Source organism: Canis lupus, chromosome 2 (genome assembly GCF_048164855.1).
Source record: "Canis lupus baileyi chromosome 2, mCanLup2.hap1, whole genome shotgun sequence".
Classification (NCBI taxonomy): domain Eukaryota; kingdom Metazoa; phylum Chordata; class Mammalia; order Carnivora; family Canidae; genus Canis; species Canis lupus.
Genome location: NC_132839.1, coordinates 58,933,869 through 58,951,099, shown reverse-complemented (window position 1 = coordinate 58,951,099; position 17,231 = coordinate 58,933,869). Strand labels below are relative to the sequence as shown.

At 47.0% G+C, this 17,231-nt stretch overlaps 1 protein-coding gene and 2 long non-coding RNA genes across 9 annotated transcripts in view; 1 reads left to right on the top strand and 2 right to left on the bottom strand.

Annotated features, from left to right (window-relative positions):
- Positions 1–1,802, bottom strand: part of MTHFS (methenyltetrahydrofolate synthetase) — a 32,412-nt gene extending 30,610 nt beyond the window's left edge. The window contains exons 1-2 of one of the 4 annotated variants that reach the window (XM_072802077.1): positions 441–1,016; positions 126–230 (exon numbers count right to left, since the gene is read on the bottom strand). Coding sequence is in view for 2 of the 4 variants with exons in the window: in XM_072802056.1 (XP_072658157.1) it covers positions 1,511–1,630 (120 nt within the window). In the remaining 2 variants the exon portion in view is untranslated. Of the gene's footprint in view, positions 1–125; positions 231–440; positions 1,017–1,510 lie in introns of those variants that run through there. The other 3 variants (XR_012019062.1, XM_072802056.1, XM_072802062.1) reach the window with 3 other exon arrangements.
- On the top strand, positions 1,448–9,823 carry LOC140619132 (uncharacterized). 4 transcript variants are annotated; one of them, XR_012019072.1, is made up of 4 exons: positions 1,448–1,645; positions 2,218–2,464; positions 7,771–8,057; positions 9,163–9,823. It is a non-coding gene; the product is annotated as an uncharacterized lncRNA (long non-coding RNA). The 4 variants fall into 4 exon arrangements; XR_012019067.1 differs by having other exon boundaries at positions 1,448–1,729; XR_012019066.1 differs by lacking the exon at positions 1,448–1,645 and adding an exon at positions 1,752–1,849.
- Positions 1,965–14,929, bottom strand: LOC140619146 (uncharacterized). The gene is made up of 5 exons (XR_012019081.1): positions 14,790–14,929; positions 12,395–12,686; positions 11,716–11,862; positions 9,820–10,004; positions 1,965–2,500 (listed from the first exon to the last, which is right to left on the bottom strand). It is a non-coding gene; the product is annotated as an uncharacterized lncRNA (long non-coding RNA).
- Positions 14,930–17,231: the final 2,302 nt, after the last annotated feature.

Sequence of the window (17,231 nt, the reverse complement as noted above, 5' to 3'; positions counted from 1 at the left end):
CTCAGTCAGTGAAGCATGCAACTCTTGATCTCGCGGTTGTGAATTCAAGCCGCACCTTGTGTGTAGAGATTACTTTTAAAAAAATCTGTAGGGGCACCTGGGTGGCTCAGTGGTTGAGCATCTACCTTGGACTCAGGTCATGATCCCCCCGGGGTCCTGAGTCCTGCATAGGGCTCCCTGCAGGGAGCCTCTCTCTTTCTCTCTCACGAGTAAATAAATTTTTTTTTAATCTGTAAAAAAACAAAAAAAACAAAAAAAAACAAGGTGAAGCACTGAATGCATCCATCTACACACGTGTTTAAACCCTCACAGTAGGCCTACAAGGATGACGTGATCCTTTTAATGGATAAGGAATCAGACACTGGGAAAGATTAGGAGCCCGGGCCACCACCATACACCGCTAAAACGCAGATCTGTGTGGCTCCAAAGGGCCTGCTCACCGGTGTCCTTCCACCTCTCGCCAGGACACGGCTGCAGGGGCTCACCCACGCCATCCTGCCTCCACCTGACAAATCCCGTCTTCGACTACAAACTGCATCTCGAACATCTTCCACTGGAGGTTTCTGGAGCTTTGGTGTTCATCGTACACCTGGGCACTGCGATTCCTTATTCTCAAGCCCATTTCCTCCTGCAGACTCTACTTCAGAGCAACCGCCAAATCTGTTTCGTCCCTGCAACCCGCACACAGCCAGTGTGGACCGGGACGGGCGCTCCCAGGGCGGGAGAGAACCCGCCAGGATCCGAGCACCTGCGGGCCGGGCCAGGCTCCGGTACCGTCTACACCCCCGAGGCCCCCGGCCATGCCTCTGGCGGCTGCTCCAGGAACTCGGTGCAAATGCACACCGCAGCCCTGCACCCCTGCGTGGGGCGAGACGGAGGCTCTCCGGGCCGCTGGGACCCCTGGGGACCCTGCGCTTGGGAAGTGGGGGGACGACGGAGCAGGGAAAAGCGAGGAAGGGGTTCTGCGGGCTCAGCTCCCTGAAGCGCCTCCAGCGAACTCCGCAGGCTCCGCACCCAGGGCCCCGGCGCCCGGGGGAAGCCGCCGGACGGCTCGCCCCGCCCCGCCCCGCCCTCGGGCGTCCCACCCTCCCGGCCGCGCTCTCGGCTCGTGTCCCCGAGGCCGCTGGACTCTGGCAGCGCGTCCACACGCTCCCGGGAACTCACGGGGGCCTCGGCTCAGCCGGCCGGAGCTTCCTGCCCCCACCCTGCTCGCCCCCCGCCGGCTGGCCTTCCCCGCCACCCTCGCCCTCCTTAGCCGCGGGCCCCCGACGGAGGGACGTGCGCGCCCCCGGGGCACCGATGGAGGGACGTGCGCGCCCCCGGGGCACCGATGGAGGGACGTGCGCGCGCCCTGGAGCCCGACGGGGGGACGTGCGCGCCCCCGGGGCCGCCCCCGGAAGGACGTGCGCGCGCCCGTGGACGCCGTGCGCGCCCGGGAGCTGCGCCTGCGCAGTCTGCCAGCCTAGAGTCGCCAGCCGTCCCCGAGCGCGGGGTCCCCTCGGTGTCGCACCTTCTGGGCCAAGAGGCGGGACTGGCGCAGCCGCTCCTCGGCGCTCATCGCCCGCAGACGCTGCTTCAGCTCTGCCCTCAGGCTCCGCTTGGCGCTGCTCACTGCCGCCACCGCCGCCATCTCTCGGGCGCCCGTGTCCGTCCCGCCTCCGGCTCGCGGCCGCCCCGCCCCGCCCCCGGCTCGCCTCCTGCGGGACCGCGATGCGGGCGTCGGGGGAGGGTCCGCGGTCGGGGCGGGGACTGGGGGAGAGTCGGAGGGAGACGGGGTGGGGGGAGGGCGGCCTCGGGCAAGGGGAGGGCCGGGGAGGCGGCGCCCCAGGGGCAGGGGCAAGGGTCCGAGGTAGGGGAGGGCCCTGGGGCGGGGCTCCAGGGGGAGGGTCCGGGGGAGGCCCCGGGGCGGTGCGAGGTAGGGAGGCTCCAGCCTGGTGCGGGCCCAGGGGCGTTCCCTCCCCTTCCGGGCAGGGACCTAGTGACCGCCTGCCCCGCTCCGAGCGGCTGTGGCCGGTCCGGACTCGGGGCCTGGGGGGCCGGGGCCGTAGCCGTAGCCTGGGCCTGCGCGAGCCCGAGGCAGGCCGACGCAGACCTGCTGGTCAAAGGGGAAATGATGTGGGGTTTTGGCAAAAACGCTTCCCCACTCTTCTCTTCCGTGGGCAGGACGGAGCTGGCTTATTAGCAAGGGACCGACAGAGCTTTCCTGTTCACCGGCAGAGAACCCGGGACGCAGGCCACCCGGCCCTGTGACCAGTTCGGGGCCCGCCGTGTGCTCGCCGTGCAGGGCGGGCTGCGTGCGCCTCCTGTGCAAGCTCTGTGCCTCCAGGGCCTCCGAGGTGGACGCTCCGGGCTTCCCGCGCTTGCCGGAGCTTACCTGGACCAGGAGGAGGGGAAACCATAGTTCCAAGGAGTAACTCCATGTGGAGAAAGGCTCTTAAACTCAGTTTACATCAGTGACACAAAGGTGAGAGGGCTCATTATTTCACAGATAGAGAATGAGCTGTAAAACAATTAGAAGTTTGGAGAAAATTTGTAAGTTTAACGTCGATTTTACCGAAGTTCCTATTGGAAAGCAAGCATTCAAGAATAGAAAAACACTGAAAATGAGAGCCCCCCCCCCCCGGGAACTGGCCCTTCCAAACCTTGAAACAAACTATCAAGCCTCTAGTATTAGAACACCTTGGCACTGCCACTTGAACACACAGTACAGCATTAAATAGCACAGAAAGCACAGAAATAGACCAGAAGCCTTATGGAAATTTAGTATACGACAGAGATGATATTTCAAATCACTGGGGCCAGCATCATCTTTTAATAAATGGTCCAAGGAGAGCTGGACAGCCATTTTTTTAAATAAAATGTGCATATCTAACACCATACATAAAAACCTCCAAATGGATTAAGGATCTAGTGTAAAAGCAGAGACTAGGCAGTAGTGGGAGAGACAGCAGTTCCCCTTTAACCGCAGTATAAGGCAAGGTGGTAAGAAAAAAGCTTGATATATTAGACTAAAAGAGCTGTCTTTTTCACGTAGTGAAAGCTTTTTGTAATTTTTGCATAGTATAAAAAGCCATATGCATAAGTAATGACAACTGACAAACCGAGACAAGATACTTGCAACATAAACCACAAAGGGCTAATTCCTTTTAATAAAGAAACTATTAAAAAATGGGGTTACAGGCATCCAGACTGGAAAGAAAGAAGTAAAACTATCTCTTCAGATGACATGATCTTACATGTAGGACATCCTGGGGAAATCCATAAAAAATTTAAAAAATAAAAAAATTCCAGAATTAATAAGCTGGGACTCAACAAAGTTGCAGGATACAAGACCAGTATACAAATATACCTCTTCCAGCCCAGCACTCTACATATGGAACATATTTCTGGTTCTGGTTCTACAGCAGTTCTTGGCCTTTGGATTCAAATTGGGACCATGGCTCTGAAGATTTTGCTGACCTCCATAATCATATGAGTCAGCTCTTTACATAAGTCTTGTTATCAACAGACACCTCCTATTGGCTCTGTTGTGCAACATATACAGCTGGCCCTCAGACAACATGGGGAGTAGGGACATTGACCCCCACACAGCTCTCCAAAAATTTAACTAATAGCCTACCATTAACAGAAGGTTTACAGATAACACACACAGTTGGCTACTAATAGCCTACCATTAACAGAAGCTTTACAGATAACACACACAGTTGATGAACAGCTATTTTGTATATGTGTTATAGACTTTTTTTAAGACTTTATTCATGAGAGAGAGAGAGACAGACAGACAGACAGACATAGGCAGAGGGAGAGGCAGGATCCCTGCAGGAGCCCAATGCAGAACTCAGTCCCAGGACCCTGGGATCACGACCTGAGCCGAAGGCAGACGCTCAACTACTGAACCACCCAGGTGTTAGTATAGACTAAATTCTTCCAATAAAGTAAGCTAGAGAAAAAAAAAGGATTTTAGTAAACTCATAAGAGCAAATACAGTACTGGATTCCTTATTAAAAAAAAAAAAAAAAAAAAAAAAGATCTGGGGCAGCCTGGGTGGCTCAGCAGTTTAGTGCCGCCTTTGGCCCAGGGCCTGATCCTGGAGACCCAGGGTCAAGTCCCATGTCAGGCTCCCTGCATGAAGCCTGCTTCTCCCTCTGCCTGTGTCTCTGCCTCTTTCTCTGTGTGTCTCTCATGAATAAATAAATAAAATCTTTAAAAAAAAAAGTCTTTTTAAAAAATAAAAAAAAGACCTGTGTAAGCAGACCCACACAGTTCATGACTGGTATTTCATTTTATATATATATTTGTGATATATATCAGGAAATATATATTATAAATGAGATTTACATGTATATCTGATATGTGTATATTATTGAGTATATATGATAGTAGGTACATATAATATATAAGGTATATGTAATAAGCCTGTACATATGGATCTCCTGTTGATTCACTTTCTCTAGAGAACCCTAACACAGATTTTTATAATAAAGTAAATAGTCTCAAATTTAAAAAATAATTTCATTTGCAATAGCATCCAAAAAAGTACTTAATAAATTTAACAAGTGTTAGAGTTCCAAAAACTACACGGCATTGTTGAAAGAAAGAAGATCTGTATAAGGTAAAGGATGTCCCATGTTCATGGATTGGAGGACTTGATATTGTTAAGATAGCACTACTCCCTGAACTGAACTGATTCTGTAGAATCAACATAATACCTATCAAATTTGGCTTTTTTGCAAAAATCAATAAACTGATCCTAAAATTCTCATGGAAATGCAAGGAATGCAGAATAACCAAAACAGTCTTGATAAAAGAGAACAAAGTTGGAAAACTCACACTACCAAACCTAACAAGTTACTACAGAGCTGCAATAAGACAGTGTGGTCCTGGCATAAGGATAAAAATATGGGTACTTGGCATAGAATTGAGAGCTCAGAAATAAGCCTTCACATTCATGGTCAATTGATTTTCCTGAAAAAAAAAGTGCCAACATGATTCTATAGGGAAAGAACAGTCTTTTCTAACAAACAGTCCTGGGATATGCAAACAAGGAAGTTGAACCCTTAACTAACACCATATTCAAAATGTAACTCAAAATAGATCAAAGGGCTAAACACAAGTGCTGAAACAAAACTCTAAGAAGAAAACAGGCATAAATCCTTATTACCTTGGATCAGGCAATGATTTCTTAGCTGTACACCAAACACACAAGTAACAAAAGTGAGTTGGATTTTATCAGAATTTAAAACATTATGCTTCTCCCTCCACCTGTGTCTCTGCCTCTCTCTCTCTGTCTCTCATGAATAAATAAATAAAATCTTAAAAAAATAAAAGAATTAAAAACATTAGTACATTAAAGGGCACCATCAAGAAAATGAAAAGACAAGCTATAGAATGGGAGGAATATCAACAAATCATATGTCTTCATCAGATATTTATTTATCTGAATTTGGAATCCAGAATATATAAAGAACTCTAACAACTCAGCAATAAAAAAGGATAATCTAATTTTAAATGGCAGAAGACTTAAATATAGACATGTCTCCACATAAGATACACAAATGGCTAATAACCACATGAAGAGATTTCAGCATCATTAGTCATTAGAGAAATGCAAACCAAAACCATGAAGGAATACCACTTCACACACACTAACGTGGCTATAATAAAAAATACAGGGACGCCTGGGTGGCTCAGCAGTTGAGCATCTGCCTTTGACTCAGGGCGTGATCCTGGGGTCCCAGGATGGAGTCCCAAATCATGCTCCCCACAGGGAGCCTGCTTCTCCCTCTGCCTATGTCTCTGCCTCTCCCTCTGTGCCTCTCATTAATAAAATATTTTTAAAAATACAGGGGTACCTGCGGGGCTCAGTCAAAGCATCTGCCTTCAGCTCAGGTCATGATCCCAGGATCCTGGGATCGAGGCTCACATCAGGCTCCCTACTCAGCAGAGATCCTGCTTCTCCCTCTCTCCCTCTGTCCCTCCCCACTGCTCATTCTCTCTCTCTCTCTCTCTCTCCCCCCCTCTCCCTCTCTCTCTCTCTCTCTCTCAAATTAAGAAATAAAATCTTTAAAAAAATAAAATACAGAAGATGAGTTGGTGAGGGTGTGAAGAAATGAATTCTCATACTTGTGGGAATATGAGATGATACAGCGCGGATAGGTCTCAGTGACCGGCCAGACATGAAGGCCACATATTGTAAGATCCCATTATTTGAAATATCCAGAACAGACAAATTCATAGAGACAGCAAGTAGATGAGTGGTTGCCTGGGGCTGGAAGGAAGGGGCATAGAGTACAGGGTTTCTTTTTGGGGTAATGAAAACATTCTAAAGTTAGAAGTGATAGCTGCAAAACACTGTAAATGTACTAAAAACTACAAATTAATACATTTTTAAAAGGTGAATTTATTGTCCACCACATCTCTATAAAATTAAGAAGAGTAAAAAATAAAATATACATGTATCTGCTCATTTCTTTAAAAAAAAATGCAATAAACGAAATGATCCTTGAGTCCCTGTAGGGAATCTGTGAGGACAGGGTAAGAGAGTGGGAAGGGGGTAGCCATATGACGAGAGGAAAATGATGTTTCTTTGATGACACCTGTCTGGGTAGCTCTAACCCTCAGAACCATGCAGACAACTGCATACACAGGTGCACAAGTACATATAGCCAGGGTGTGGAGGGAAACCATAACACAGCAAGCAGGGACACAACTACATGATTGACAATCACCATGAATGGTGGAGAAAAAAAACTTAAGTTACTTTGGAAACCAGCATTTTGACTGTGTACTACGGTAATATTAAAGGCTGAAGTAGCATTACACTAATATGATGCTCTAGTGAAGATATTTTTTAGTAGGGTTATAAATTAGTAATTGTGAAACTACTTTTATCTGTGTTCTAGAATTGAGCAAATAAGTGAATACACTGAGAATCCCAGCCTCTCCTTGTCAGGAAAAATTAGTTACAGATAAGGAAGGAGTACAGGTGGGAATGACCTCACTGTGTTGGCTTGGAATTGGAAGTATTGATATGAATTTGTGATTTTAAATACATATACAAATGGATACATACAGAAATAAGTAGAGGTATGTGTGTTAGATTACATACACTTAGGTTTCCTAGTTCTGTTCATCAGAGGATCTAGAAACAAGGACCCTCCATAGCAGTGATATCTGGCATCCAGATGTTGGTTTCCAAATGTCATTCTCCCACAAAAAAAAAAAAAAAAATAGGTTTCCAGAGTTGAGGCAGGAGCAAGATGGGCCTGGGAAATCCTGTGGTGCAACAAGTTAAGGAGGTGATCACAGTGGGAGGGAGCATGGCAAAAGGGGCGCCAGGACCCAGATGAGTTCCTAGTGGCTGAAGCTAGGACAAATTGAGCAGCAAAATAATAATTTTACTCTATAACCCATGAAATAAATATCAGTAAGTCCATAGTGATTGATAAATGAGTAATAATAAATAAATGACAAAAACAAGTAGGTATAACTCCTTATCCTATAATTCTAGTTAGTAAATGTGGAAGGAATGATGGAAATCGAGAATCACCATTAAGCAAATATTGCACTTATAATCAGTGCAGGCAGGGACCGTGGATGGGTGCTAAAATCAGCGGGCAAAAGAATAAGGAACAAAAAGAATGTTTTTATGGTCTCAAAGTGTCTCCCCACAAGACAATAGGTCTTCACATGTGATAAGACACACATGCCCCCTAATATGATGCATGGAAACGGACACAAATTCGTTTGTGTGGTATTCCTTCCTGCCAGAGAAATCAAGGATAGCATGAAAACCTCAATCGTGAACAATACATCAAACCCAAATTGAGAGACCATCTACAAACACCTGACCAGCATTCTTCAGAATTCTCAAGGTCATGAAAGACAATGAGAGACCAAGAAACTCAGGAATTGGAGACTAAGGAGACACAACAGGACAGTTAAATACACTTCACTATCCTTGATGGCCAGAGGAAGGACATTAGAGGGAAAACTGGTGGATTTAGAGAAGGCTTGGACATTAGTTCACGGCGGAGTATCGACCTCAGTTTCTTCAGGTATCTGTCTGCACTATGATTATGTGAGATGCTGACGTTATTGGAAGTTAGATGAAGCATGTACGGAAAGTCTATTTTTGCAACCTTTTCTGTAAGATTAGAATTAGTTCAGAAGAAAAGGTAAAAAACTGTTAAGTAAATAAAGTCTGTAGAAACATGAAATGGGAGAGATGATCCTGTGAGAAAACAGGAGTTTAAGTTGACCCAAGTGTACATGAATAAACATAGACCGACCACCTGTTACATCAGGCCCCTAACTCATCTCCCAGCAATCAAGCTCTCCTACAGCCTGGTCCCAGCACTGCCAGACTCAGCATCCTCCCTCTATCACTGTCTCCCCAAAATTCCTCTAGTGAAAACCTGTCGTTGGCGCCGCTCCTCTCAACTACCTGGGCTGCCTGGTTGCTCGCCACTCCCTAGCCCAGTGCGCTATGCTTCCCCGGACCCCTGGGCAGGCTGATTGCAGAGCCATCCTAAAGTGCTTCCTAGGAAGGCACCATCTATATGACTGACTTGATTGATTGATTGATTGATTGATTGAAAAAATCCCTTGATAAGGCACTTGGGTGATAGACCAAAAGCCAAAATGATAGAAAGCTGGTCCCTGACCTGTTGTGCCTAAAATGGTCAGAGGAGTTTCAGTTACTTCCCAAAGGGGGAGGAGGGGGGATGGAGGCGGATGAGTCACATAGGAAGGCGGTGGCAGAGCTAACACAATCAGTTCCATTGTGTTTGAGGGAAGAAAAGGGGGAAAAGGTCCCTGGAAGCAACAGCCAGGAAGAGGAATTTTGGGAAATGTCCAGGAAGGGTTTTCTTGGTTGTATGCTCTTGGATGGCTGACGTAAACCCTCCCACCTGTCTCCCTGACAGACTATCCCGTGGTCCTTACTGCAGGGCTCTGTTAACATAGGACTGCTTACTCTGTTAACATAGGACTGCTTACGATGGGATGGGCAAGGGGAGTGTGAGGGGAGCGTTGCCCTCTGAGCTGGAGCAATGCCATTGACAAGGGCTAGCATTTCTTGAGCTTGCTCTGCCACATGCCATGCTAAGTTCTCAACACAGAAATTGTGACATAGATATTATTACTGTGTTATCTTCACAGAACAGGAAACAGGCCTAGAGATTGCCCAAGCTCACGAATGTGGAAGGCTAGTACGTGAAAGAAATCAGGATCTCCAAAACCAAATCTCAACCGCCTGCTCTTGTGACCAGCCGTGTGCTCTCAGCCTGGGACCACGTGGGACAGATGCCTGTATCCTCGTGCTCAGCACTGGACCGCATATGGCGTGGGTGCTGGGTGGATATCTGTTAAGTCAGCGAGTAAAGGCTGGGTCATGAGCAAACTCAGTGGGAGAGCAGTTGGCTGAAGCTAATAAAATCCCAAGATGCGGAGGAAGTCCAGGTCAGGAGACCCCTCATATTCTTTAACAGAGGAGTAGGGCTAGCTGAGGACAAAACCCAGCTGATAACCCGCAAACAACCCACACCCAGGACGGGATATGTGTGTCATTCCTCAGGACACTTCCAAAAGTCTTAATACCTTAGTCCAGGGAAAAGCAATCTTTACCTTGACAATGGCAAGGCCTCCGGTATCTCACATGTCCTTCTTAGCATATGAAAATTCTTTCAAAATCTCCCTTTTCCTTACCTCCCCCAACTCTGCAGGTATAGAATCAGCCAGCCCTCATGAGCCCAGGGCAGCTGCTCTTCCTGCCCATGGGTCCTGTCCCTGTGTTTTAATAAAACAACCATTTTGTACCAAAGAGGTCTCAAGGATTCTTTCTTGGTTGTTGGCTTCAAACCTCACTTATATTCCAAAACTTCATCATTCTTCACTGGTCAAACGGTAGCTGGAGTACTGAACCACATGGAAGCATAATTTGACAAGCGAGGTAACACTCAGGAAAGGGTGGCTCCCTCCGCTCTAAGTGGTAGGCACCCATTCTAGAAATGTAAAAAGAAAAGTAATAATGTCACCAGGGAATCCCACTGACTCACGTCCGTCCATGACACTGTGCTGATGGCACACCTTCCGTTCAACAAATGGTGTGGAAATTGAGCATGTGGGTGGGGACGCGCAGGTTTGAAGAGGGAGCAGCAGAAATGAGCAGAGTTTCCATCCTCAAAAGTGAAACAAGCACTGAATTCATTTATATGCAGGGTGTCTTTCTTACATGTTTCCGCCCAAGCCTTAATTTTCATTAGCATGCCAAAATGTGATCCACTTACCAATATCTTTGACTTTGACCTTGGTCCGTGACCCATCAGCACCATCTGGCACCTTGTAAGGTAGCCAGGGTCTCAGGCCCTCCCCAGAATCTGTATTTTTATCTTAATAGGTCCCCCAAGGGATTTGTATTCATATTAAAGTTCAGGCAGCACTACCACAGATTGGTGTTAATAAACCAAGTGCCAGGGACGCCTGGGTGGCTCAGCGGTTGAGCGACTGCCTTCAGCCCAGGTTGTGATCCTGGAGTCCCGGGATCGAGTCCCACATCAGGGTCCCCGCAAGGAGCCTGCTTCTCTCTCTGCCTCTGTCTCTGCCTCTGTGGGTGTGTGTCTCTCATGAATAAATAAATAAATACAATCTTTAAAAATAAAATAAAAAATAAAGCAAGTGCCAGCTTGCAGGAGGAAATAGAGCTATCATGTAAACCCTCAATATAGTCAGCCTGCACAGAGCATTCCTACCGTCTACACAGGCCTGGAGGTGTCTGATGACTACACCTCCGCCTCAGCACCCCCATCACGAGGAAGTGGCATCTCAGCTGAAACCCCACGGTTGAGTAAGCACTAACCAGGCGTTAGGGTGGGTGAGAACAGAGAAGGGAGGTGAGAGAGTCTTCTATGTAAAAACAGCTGTATGTGCAAAGGGCCTAAAGGGAACAACAGTGTGATGCTCCGGAGGAATCAAAAATAGCTGGAAATGCTCATCAGCAGAAAGGCAGGAGATAAGGCTGAAGGGCTGGGTCCAGACAACGTGGGGTGGATTTGATTCATCTCTTTGCGTCTTAATTAACGTTTTTAAACCCTAAATTTACATAAAGTTTCCATAGGAAATATGCATTTTCTGTATGCTCCTCCCCCAGCCCACAGCACTGGCACCTGGTGTTACTGTGGTGCACACGACCAAGCTAAGAAGCCAGCGTTGGTACAATTTTTTTTCTTTTTTTTTAATAAATTAATTTTTTATTGGTGTTCAATTTACCAACATACAGAATAACACCCAGTGCTCATCCTGTCAAGTGTCCCCCTCAGTGCCCGTCACCCACTCACCCCCACCCCCTGCCCTCCTCCCCTTCCACCACCCCTAGTTCGTTTCCCAGAGTTAGGAGTTGGTACATTGCTGCTAACTCAACTTCAGACTTTACAGGGATTTTTCTAGTTCTCCCACTGACACACTTGTCCTGTGCCAGGGTCCCATCCTGGACGTCCTGTTGTTTTTAGTTGCTGTGTCTTCACAGACTCATCTAGACTGCTCGTTTCTCAGAGTTTCCTTATTTATTTGATGACCTTGATGGTTTTGAGGAGTATTAGTCAGGTATTTTGTGAAATGTCCCTCGATTTGGGCATTATGGGTTTGCAGAAGAATAACACAGAGATTAAATGCCTTTTCATCACACACATGCTATCAACATCTGTTAACTGTGATCACCTGGGTAAAAGTAGTATCCGCCAGGCTTCTCCATCACAGCTTTGTTTCCCCTTTCCACACTCTTCTTTGGAAGCAAGTCTCTAGGTCCAACCCACACTCAAGTAGGGAGGGAGAATGACACAGAGTTTTGTGGGAGAATTTGAGTTCCTAAGAAGAATGAAAAAAACACTGAATGAATTTAAGCAAAGGGGTGACATTGGATTTACATTTTCAGACAAGGATGCTAGCTGTACTGAATATACACCATGGGGGCTGGCGATGGGTCAGGGTACACATCCCTTCCAGAAGTAGTCTGGGTAGAAGTAACAGTAGCTTGGTTTAGTGTAGGGGTTAAGGAGCTAGAAGAGGAGATATGGATGGAATAAGAGATATTTAAGAAGTAAAGTTGCCAGGATTGGGTTAATTTATGGTTGAAGAACAGGAATAGAGGACAGGAAGGTTTGAGGATGACTCCCAGAAACCTAGTTCATGGTTTGACATCTGGTTGACCATCAATAAGATTGAAGGCAAGGACACAGATAAGTAGGTAAGCGGAGCCGTCCGGGGACTCCCAGAGCTCAGGGGTCCTGCTAATGGTCAAATGTCTCTGCTGAACTTTGGAGGCATTGTTTCCCTGGGTGTCCATGGCTACTCTGGATGGCTCTGTAAGCTGAGTAGAACCCTGTAACAAGAGACTTACCTGGTTAAGTAATGCTTTGCCTCTCTTGGGGACGACAGTCTTCCTTGTTTACTCCAAGTCTTTGAGAACATGGCAACAATGCAGCAGCTGTACACCACACCTCCACCAAGGACTATGCTTCTGGAAGCAGTAGCCCTATCCTGGCATGCCCACGTGACACCAGAGGTGATGTTGCTCTGATGTCCGAGTTCCCAGACAGCTCTGTGGGCTTGGGGGTGGGCCTCACGATAGAGTCATCACCATCCGAGTCTCCCCAGGACTGTTATCCTCAGAAGCCATACAGTATCCCCAGCTGGAAAGAAATGGGGAGGCTGGAAGGAACACATAAGACTCACCCAAGGGCTCACCATGTGCCTGACACAGCAGGGATGAGCTCGGGCTCTTCACAGGGCAGGGAAAGTCTCATTATAGAAACAGCAGAATGAGAATCCTTGTAAGGATGTTAGAAGCTTTTGGCTTTTATTTGGAGGGAGGTGAAAAGTACTGGAGAGTTTTGAGTAGAGAGGTACCATATGTCATCTTACTTTTTTCCCTTTTTATTGAAGTATAGCTGCCACACAGTGTTACATAGTTTCAGATGCATGACATAGTGATTGAACTTCCCTATATGTTCTGCTGTGCTCCCCACAGGTGTAGCTCCCACCCGTCGCCACACAGTGCTGTCACAATACCACAGACTATATTTTCCAAGCCATAGCTTTCATCCCTGTGACATACTCATTCAAGTCCTCTTACATTTTAAAGGATCCCTCTAGCTGCATGTCAGGCATATGCTGTGGACAGGCAAGGACAGAAGCAAGACGACCAGTTAGCAGCCACTGCAAAATCCATCAAGAGATTTGAGATGGCTTGCACCAGGTAGTGGTGATGAGGATAATAACAGGTTGCTGACTACTGGGTGTGTGTTGATGATGGAAACAAATAGTATTTCCTGATGGATTGCACTTGGGGTTTGAGAGTAAAGGAGTCAACGAATCTAAAGGTTTTCCCCTAGCAGATGGAGAGGGGGAGGTGCCGTTAACCAAGATGGCGAAGGAGGCAGGTTCAGGGAGTGGAGACAGTCAGGTGCTCAGATTTTACATGATGGCATTTGATACACTTGTTAAACATCCAAGTAGAAAGATGTCAAATGAGTAGTTGAACACCTGATCTGAGTCTGGAGTTCAAGGGAGAAGTCTGGGCTGTGGTGTGGGGCCAGCATGTGGTGGCCCTGTAAAGCCACCTCGCTGAAGGAGACACCTGAAGTTCAGTGTAGGTGTGGGAGTGAGGGAAGCCAAGGACCAGCCAGCGGTGCCCCGGATTCAGGACTGGGCAGCTGGCTTGAGGAGATGAGGAAAACCCATCACAGGAAATGAGAAGAGTGGCCTATGAGATGGGAGAATGGAGAGACCGGCGTCCCTGAAGTCAGCTAACAGCACATAGAGAGAGTCGTCTGCTATGTCCAACATCATCATGCCAGGAAACCTGAAGACTGGGAATCCATCCTTGACATCGGTAGAGGGGGCATTAGGGTCCAAGAGATAATGAAAGAGGAGAGAGTCTGGAGACCAAATACGGACTCTCTTATGAGGAGGTTTTCTGAGAATGAGAGCAGAGGAGTGGGGTAGTCACCGAGAGATTGTGTGTCTGGTTCTATTTGGTTTTATGATAAGGGAGGCTGAAGAGAGGTTCCTGCAGAGTCAGGAGCAAGGTGTCACCCACAAGTATAGGGCTTGGCCTCCTAACACCTGGCCCTGCAATCGTAATAGGAGGGGAGAAAATATACCAATACAAGTGCAAGTAGGCAGCTGACTGTGGTGGGTAGGGATGTGGGAGTTCTCGGGGCACTAGGAGCTAAGTCAGTGGGAATTAGATTGTGTCAGAGTACTTGTGTTGCAAGTGTCTGTAATACACACTTTCTGTATATACATTTTTCGATTGCTCAAACAGCAGAGTCATCAGCCTGGAGCTTCAGAACAGTTTCAGCAAACACTGGGTGTGGGTTTGGTTCTCGGGGAGCCAGTTAGGTCTACTCCGTTAAAGCAGCAAAACATAGCCCTAGGCTCAGTCAGCTGTCTCGAAAGTCCTGCCTTCATTTCGAAAACAGACGAACCAGAGAAAACCCACCAACACCATGGAAAAATGATCCAGCCATGTCCACCCTGATGCTGTGTCCCAAATAGCATCTTCCAGCACAAATAGCCACACACGGCCACCAACTAACTGTAAAGACAGGGTTTATGTTCATGCTCCATGGAGGTACTCAAAGCAATATCTCCCTGTCAGCAGCTTTGCACCCTCTGCAGAAAGTTCCCAAATCCATGACAGTGATGATCAGTTTAAGTTAGGGCAGTTCTATAAGAAGGACACACATAAATGGGTGAAGGGTGGAGACGAGGGAGATGAGGACACCCACCTGGCTGTTGAGGATGCATGCCCTTGGTGGGGAAACCAGTTCCAGCCAGCTGGCCCACACACAGTCCCAGTGTGAATGGGATGGCAATCTGGGAGGCCCATGGGATCAGGAGGAAGTGGTAAGGAGAGGAGGCTCAGGGCAGTGAGTGCCCAGTGGCTTCATGGCCAACGTGACCCACCTACCCAACCCCATGAGCATGGGCAAGTTTCTTCCTGCTTCTAAGCCTGTTTCTAAGATGGGGATAATACCTACTTCAGAAGAGTACATGAAAATTAAAGGTGATGACTTAGCTGGGGTTTCTAGTGTGTGGGGAATAACCAGTAAGCAGCCATTACCCTGCCATGCAGTTTCAGCCAATATGATGTTCAGCCTCATTCCAGCCTCATGGGCGACACATCCTTTTTTTAAAAATAATTTTATTTATTTATCTGAGAGAAAGATCACGCACCCATGAGCTGTGGGGAGGGAGAGGGAGAAGCTGGCTCCCTGATCATCAGGGAGCCCAACGTGGTGCTTGATGCTGGGACCCTGGAATCATGACCTGAGCCCAAGGTGGATGCTCAACCACTGAGTCATCCAGACACCCCTCCACTTTATTTTTTTTTAAGAGTTATTTATTTATTTTAGAAAGAGAGAGAGTATGTGTGTGTGTGAGCTGGGTGGGAGGGGTAGAGGTAGAGGGACAAGCTGACTCTGTGCTGAGCACAGAGCCCAGCTGTCCAGGACCTGAGACCAAACCAAGAATCCCCACACCTCACCAACTGAGCCACCTAAGCTCCCCAATAACATTCTACTTTAAATTAATATTTGGAGGACACCTGGGTGGCTCAATGGTTGAGCATCTGCCTTCGGCTCAGGGCATGATTCCAGAGTCCTGGGATCGAGTCTTGTATCAGGTTCCCCGTGAGGAGCCTGCTTCTCCCTCTGCCTGTGTCTCTGCTCCTCTCTGTGTCTCTCTCATGAATAAATAAATAAAATCTTTAAAAATAAATAAATAAAAATAACTTAGTATTTGGGGTGATGTTATTTCTTTCCTTTTATACTTTTCCTTAATTTGCATGGTTTATAATGAGTATCTATCATTTTTTTCTTCAAAAACAAGAGCTTTCTAAAAATCCACTACGTGGAGATGTTATCTATAATAAAATGCACCTGTTTCAAGTGAGCACCACTATGAATTCCAACGATTTTATCCACCACAGTGCAGATGCAGAACACTGTCAACAGCCCAGAAAGATCTGTCCCACAGTGCCCCAGCCCCCACCCCAGGCACCACTCATTGGTTTTCTGCACCAACCAGTAGATTTGTCTTCCCTGGCTGGGAAAGACCCAGCACACTCTGTACTCATTGCTCACCAGCTCCTTCACTCAGCGTGCGTGAGGTTTGTCCATCCGATTTCGTAAGCCATCCCCTGATTATTGCTGAGTAATAGTCGTCTTGTGGTTGGGCTACAATTTGTTAAACATTTGGGTTGTTTCTGGGCCTTCCTGCCATTATGAATAAAGCTTCTGTGAAGAGCATGGATGTGTTTTATTTCTTTTGAGTGGATACCTAGAAGCCCTAGGGTCAGTGTGTGTGTCACTTTACAAGAAACTGTCACACTTTTCCACAGACATACCATTTTACACGGTCACCAGTCATGCACGAGAGAGTTCTAGGCTCTCCACGTCGTCCCCAAAGCTCGGTGCCGTCAGACCTTTCAAGAGGGCCATACGCTGGTCTCATGCTGGTGCACATGTGCATTTTCCTGGTGATTGGTGGCGTCCAGCATCTCTTCTGTGAAAATTTCCCATCTGCTCTCATGAAGCATATGTTCCAAACTTCTGCCCATTTTTCAATTTGGCTGAGGGTTGTGGTGCTACTGGATTGTGAGTGTTACATACATTCTGGATGCAAGTCCTTTGTCAGATATCACTGTGGCATATGTTACCTGCCATTCCATGACTGGCTTTTTTGAGTTTAACAACTTTATTGAGATATAATTCTAAATTGTTTTTATAAGAGTATAATTTTTAGGGTTTTTTTTTTTCTTTTCTGGTACAGGTTTTTATGCTATAGCTAAGAATCTCTACTCCAAAGTTGTGAAGATTTTCTCCTATGTTTCTTGTGGGATTTTTATAGTTTTAACTTACATGTAGGTCTATGATCTGTTTCACTTCATCTCTGTGTGTGGCTTGAGCTAAGCATTGGGGATCATAAACCCTCCTCTTTTTCTGTAATAAAACACATGGGAGCTGCAGTTTGAAAGACCAGGTCACAAACCAAGCCAGAAGTGTCACTGGTTTCCTGGGAGTTACTCTGTTAACAAGATCATTGTGGCATAGAAGCCAGGGTTTGGGGGGGGTTGGGGGGGCCTGGATAGTTCAGTAGGTTCAGTGTCTGAGTCTGACTCTTGATGTCAGCTCAGGTCATGATCCCAGGGTTGTGAGAGAGGTCGAGCC